This window comes from Gastrolobium bilobum, unplaced genomic scaffold (assembly GCF_033153095.1).
Source record: "Gastrolobium bilobum isolate Gb01-03AN ecotype WA unplaced genomic scaffold, APGP_CSIRO_Gbil_v1 utg3122, whole genome shotgun sequence".
Lineage (NCBI taxonomy): Eukaryota > Viridiplantae > Streptophyta > Magnoliopsida > Fabales > Fabaceae > Gastrolobium > Gastrolobium bilobum.
Window position 1 is genome coordinate 93,385 of NW_026897077.1, and position 6,068 is coordinate 99,452.

Sequence of the window (6,068 nt, forward strand, 5' to 3'; positions counted from 1 at the left end):
TGAATCGAATCAACACCCGAATGAGAGGGATCCAGAGGTTGTGCAGATATAAGACTATACTGTTGATGATAACTTAAAGGAATTAATAGGTATTACGTATACTAAAAAGATGCATATACTTTTCAGTAGCCTATAATTTAAAACTCTATAGTTAAGCGAGCTTAACTTGGAAGAATTTTAGGATGGGTGACCTTCTGAGAAGTTTTCCAAGAAGTGTGTGAGTGAGGACAAAACACGTTGTAAAGTCTTATGTTAGTTTGTGGGACAATCATTGATCCTGCAAGTGGCCAGGCATTACAAGTGGTATCAGAGTAGGGCCTGTCTTTCGGTATGGTGTGGTTCGAGGACGAACTAGGCGGAAGCTGGTGGGCATGTAACATTCCAGGCTCTAACGAGGGCAGGGAGTGATCGTCGGGCACATGGGCTGAGCCGTACCACTAGTCCAGATAAATCCTAGTGCTTGGAGTTCAGCCCACTAAGGTGGGAGGGGTTGTGATGGCGACTCCAACAGGCTTTCAGCGGGAGGGGCACATGAATGAATCGAATCAACATTCGAACGAGAGGGATCCAGAGGTTGTGCAGGTATGAGACTGTACAGTTGAGGATATCTTAATGAATAATAGATACTACATATACTAACAAGATGTATATATTTTTCGGTAACCCATAACTTAAGAACTCTATATTTAAGCGTGCTTGACTTGGAACAATTATGAGATTGATGACATCCTAGAAAGTTTCTCAGAAAGTGTGTGAATGAAGACAAAATACGCTGAAAAGTCTCGTATTGATTTGTGGTAACAATCATTGATCCTGCAATGTTACACGTAGTGTGCTAAAATATAATTATCTTCCCATTTATGTCATGCAACCATTATATTAATTTAGTATGGGGTTCGCTATTCATGTTTATGGTCTTATATAATTACTTTTTTATATGAAAAATTGGATGATCAGTAAAATAAGGAGTGATATTCTCATACTTTTCCATTAGTTTATGCTTTGTTCTTTCTATATTTTTTAATTTATCTTTTTTTATTTTCTTTCCTTTCATTTTATAGCAATGACACATTTACCCATTTTCAACTGGGTCGAGAATTTTATACCGGTAATATTGGCAAAATAAAACTAGTGAGATTTTTTTTTCTTGTCATTACAAAGAGAAACTTGATGGAAGCTTCAACTCTTCAACCCTCTTTCCATGCAATTGATCAAATTCTAAAGTTTAAACAATGAATTATGGAAAAAATTTATAATGGAAACCATTTGATAAAATATCCACCTTATCCATTGTTTCAAAGTAACAACATTTTATTTTCCTCTTTTACAAAATAAGTCTAAGACATGATAAAAAAAAAGTAGGTTAAAGTGAAAAGAAGAGTCTCTCCCATTCTTTCTCTTTCTCTCTCTATATATAATATTCGAAGATATAATATCTTCTTTCAATTTTAATGGAAAATTTTGGTTTAATTTAAGATTAATTGTTTGAGAGAATGCTGAAAACCAGAATTCTTTGGTTTTCAATAAATCGGTTGGGAAAAAATTACTTGTTATGAAGTCCAAATTTGTTTAAAGTTTTTAATTATTATTTTTTATTTTGATTTTATAAAAAATTCAAAATTAATAAATAAAAAAATAAGATAAATAAAATTTTCACTCAAAACACTCTTATTCTTCCTTCTCTTTTTTTAAGAATGTGCATGTTAAGGATCAAACCAGTTTGGACCCCTTGGGCCTTTGGTCCCGTTTGAAGCTTCTTTAGTCATGAAGACTAATTGGGCTTTTGACCCTTGTAATGCAAAAAAATGAAACATAGCATCAATTTAAATTTTTTTTGACAAATTATTTACTCAACTAATAGAAGTGAAACACGCACGTTTAAGTCATGTATCACCTTCATGCATGATTTGCGTAAAACTTAAAAAGTATCTGCCACGTGTTACATTTTGTAAGACGCGCATCAAAGGCGTGTGCGACTTGAAATGCATGTCTTGTATTGTGTTAATTTTTACACAAGTCACATGCAGAGGTGATGCGGGACGAATGATATATTTTCTTTTTTCCATTAGAGTGGTAAAAAAGTCGACTAGTTGCTGTATCTAACGCAATTTTCTTTTCCTAACTAAAACTATATAAAACTATGCCATATTGAATTTGATTCCGAAGAGTGCCAGCTTTTGGGTAGAAAGAAAAGACTCAAACCTCTAATCGGGTGCAACTATTGTCACCTGTCTTATTTAAGCCTGATTATTTGTCATTCACTCAATTCTCTTCATTGTATAGAGAATTGCCACATCAATAGCCTCTGGGAACAGCTATTGTGGTTGTAGTGACTACGATTCAAAATCCTTCACATGTGATGATTACCAATTTAGTAGGATAATTCATGTTGATAATGCTCCTAATGATCCTATGATACATATGGTCATTCTTAGCACTAAGGGAGTTATCAAAGAGTTTTCCATTCGAGAGATTAATGGCCTGGTAAGCTCATGATCTCACAATATTTTGTTTCTTCACCAATACATGTTGCTTTTGACCATAGCCAGAATTAACCTTAAACAATATATCAAAAAGAATAATCTACAAATAATAACAATGAACATGAATATATTCTTCCACTCGATTGCAATCATAATTGGGTACTCTTATTTCTTCCTAAGATCAATTCCTGCCTTCTTTGCAACTGCATCAAGTCCATTCTTCTCTATAGTCTTTAATGCCTTAGTTGACAAACGAAGCTTTACAAAACGCTTCCCAGCTTCCCACCAAAGTCTCTTGTACTGAAGGTTTACAAACTGCAGTTTCTTTGTCTTATGGTTTGAAAAAGACACTTTGTTGGCCCTGTTTGCTTTCTTTCCAGTAAAGGGACACACTCTCCCTGAAAAAAATTAAAATCACAGTACTAGAAGAATCAATCACCAGTAAACTAGTTAAAATGTTTTATAAGTAATGATCATGATTGCGGTTAGACGCCTCAGACCTAATCATAATGTAGCTTGGCATCAACAAGCAATAACCTTATTAGCATATTGTTAGATATGTATGTTCTCTTATTAGAAACAAAGATTGTAGGCCAACATTAATTAACAAAAGCATATATGTGTCACTCTAAAGATGAAGATGGAACTGGAGTCCCTTCTGTCCAGAAAAACAAAACTAAAAATATACATTAATTTGTCAGCTATAAATTAAAAAAGAAGCTGCTATAAACAAACAAAGTTGGTCACTCACAGGTAGCAATATCCCTCGCTTGTTGGGGGAAGAGATGTGCTTTTCAAGATAAAAGACAATGTTGTCTATGAAAATTGAGGATCACTATTTCTATTTCCAACTTCTATGTATCTGTTTATACACTTGACACAAGCTTCAACAAAGAAAACTCTTCCTTCAATACAATTATGACTGAAACCAAAACCACACGATCACATATAACTACAAAACCTCCTTTTTTGTACATGCTATGTTTTTGAAAACTAGTATATGCATTTCATCACATGTCCATAACAGTAATTATTGTTTCTCGATAGTCCCATCCTACATCTTATGCATAAAATTTCTCTACGGTGCCATCTACAGTACACCATAGGTAATGCACGGTTACTCCTTTTAAAAGAGGACATTGGTAGCGTATCTAATATGCCAACCAATGCCCAACATTTTAAGACACATGAAGGACTGATAATTTCACTAGTCATCTTCAAAGGGTGCAGCTATACACCTACAATGTACCATAGAAAGCACTATCTTCTATAAGCCTAATTACTAATGGCAAGCTAAATTAAAACCAAAAATGGAATCCCGACAAATATTTGGGTTAACAAGATCATTCTTATCAAGCATCTTACTCTTTCACTTGCATAATTCCTACAAGGATAAGTCCATAATAAAATAAAAAAGGAAAATAAAAATACAAAAAATAGTCAATAATCAAGATAAGCTCTGCTCTGCTCAAAGGATGTGATTCTTAATTTTAAGATTTTATTTTAACTTCTTTCTGAATTCTCAGCATGTATTACCTTTGATCTCACTTATTCACTTGTTCCGGTCACTATAACGTATATTTTGTTACGAGCTCCTCGATCAATAAAAAGTTAAAAATCATTAGCTTCTCATACAATTGCTCCAAAAACTACTTTTATCACCAACTTTCGCTCAGCTCCCAAATGCTGCGAAACTAGCCCTCCCCCTCCCTCTCGCACCCAGGAAAAGAACAAAAAACATTATCTCTAGTTCACTTGCTTTTTGCTAATGATATTATTTTGGTGGCTGAGATAAAAGACCAAATGTTAAGTTTGAAGTGTGGAGAAATGCTTTGTAGAAAAACTAACAAAGCTATTCCATTTAATTAGCAAAGGAGAGAAGATGATGTAGTAGTATAAACTGAGGGAAAGAAGTGAGCAAATATGAGAGTTTCTTATACTTGGGATCAATTCTACGAAATGACGAAAGGATTGATAATGATGTGAGTATATCACACATTATATTCAACTAGAATGGATGAAAAAGGAGAAGTTCCTTAGGTATTTTTGGACAGTAAAGTGGCCATAAAATCGAATAAAAAAACGGCAGTTAGTGTTTGACACAACATGTTGTATAGAACCTACTGCCAGATTGCCAGCCAATGATTGCAGTTATGAACAAAAGATGGTCATAGAAATGAGGATTTTCCAAGGAACAAATTTGCATACTAGCCAGGAAGGATTAGATGAGGGATAAGATCATTAGGGAAAAGGTTGGAGGAGCTTCTAAAGGAAAATCGCAAAATGCTCCCAAACTTTGCAAGAGTAGGGGTGAGAGTTGATTTTTACACAGCTTTACCCTCGCAATTTTGCAAAACAACTTGGAGTAGCTTCTATAGAGGAAAGTAATTATGCAAAACCATTTGAGATGGTTTAAACTTGTAAGATGACAAACTACTGACACCAAGGTAAGATGATGTAAAATTCAAGTTACATATGATAATTGATGCCCCTTTAAAGAAAAGCAAAGGGAGTTCAAAAGAAGACATGAAAGGAGACATTTAAGTAGGATTTTGGGTACATGGAGCTTATGAATCTATGATACAAGATTGTGAAAACAACAGCATCCAGGAACCCAACACAGTCAACCCAACTTATTGGAATAAGACTTGGTTATTGTAGCTGTTACATTATGTCTAACTCACTACAATTTCCTGGTGCTTGGTAAATTCTACATGCCTCATTCTACTAAAACACATGAATTGATTACAAAATAGGCTTCACACTGAATAATAACAAGTTAGTAATGTAGCCACATATAGAGTGTAAGCAAGGGAAGAATTGTCACACACCTTATAATGAATGTTTGGAAATTTAAAAAACAAAAAAACATAAGATTACACTTGTGGAGTATTAAATTTAGAAAAGAGAATAAAATAAAAGTAACTAGATAGCAAAAAGCAAAATAATTAAAAAAAAAAAGGAAATAGCTGATGGTATAGGAATTATTACGAGCAAGTGGTTGAAATGGAGAAGCAACAATAGGTGTAGGGAATTTGGGTGAAGGGTTGCAACAGATTCTGAGGCCGCTCAACTGTGAGGTCACGAACCCAAGCTCTGCACAACATATCAATCAAAATTTCACAAAACATAATAACCCAAGTTTATTATTTTGAGAGAGAGATAGAGGTAAGTTACCGGTTGAGGAGGAGGGTCTGGTGGTTCTCTTGTGTGCGACTGCGCACACAGCGAAGCTATTCCCAAATGATACAGCGCAACCAGCCATTGCTTCTTTCTCTTCTCTTGTGTGTATTGCGTTATCTCTTAACCCCTTCTCTCACTCACATACCAACAACTGCTGTCCACCCACTACAATTCTTCAAACGAAAGGGTAAAATAATAAATGATATGATTATAAAATAAACTTTTTTTATAATTTAATTTCTTTTAACATACAGTGTGGAAGTGAGCTTTTATATAATAACCCAGTGCATTATTCGTGCGATGTACGAAAGAAAAAGATCAAAATTTTATCGGCGATCATCGTTGATTAATTTTTTAAAAATAAACGTGTCACTATTAGATATATATATATATATATATATA

General features: G+C 34.2%; 1 protein-coding gene across 1 annotated transcript; it reads right to left on the minus strand.

Moving 5' to 3' along the window:
- Positions 1-2,393: 2,393 nt before the first annotated feature.
- On the minus strand, positions 2,394-5,832 carry LOC133303896 (large ribosomal subunit protein bL28c). Its single transcript, XM_061503867.1, has 3 exons — positions 5,661-5,832; positions 5,475-5,579; positions 2,394-2,881 (listed from the first exon to the last, which is right to left on the minus strand). The coding sequence occupies exons 1-3, from the start codon at positions 5,746-5,748 to the stop codon at positions 2,649-2,651; spliced, it is 426 nt and encodes a 141-aa protein (XP_061359851.1). The 5' UTR covers positions 5,749-5,832; the 3' UTR covers positions 2,394-2,648.
- Between the last annotated feature and the right edge of the window lie 236 nt (positions 5,833-6,068).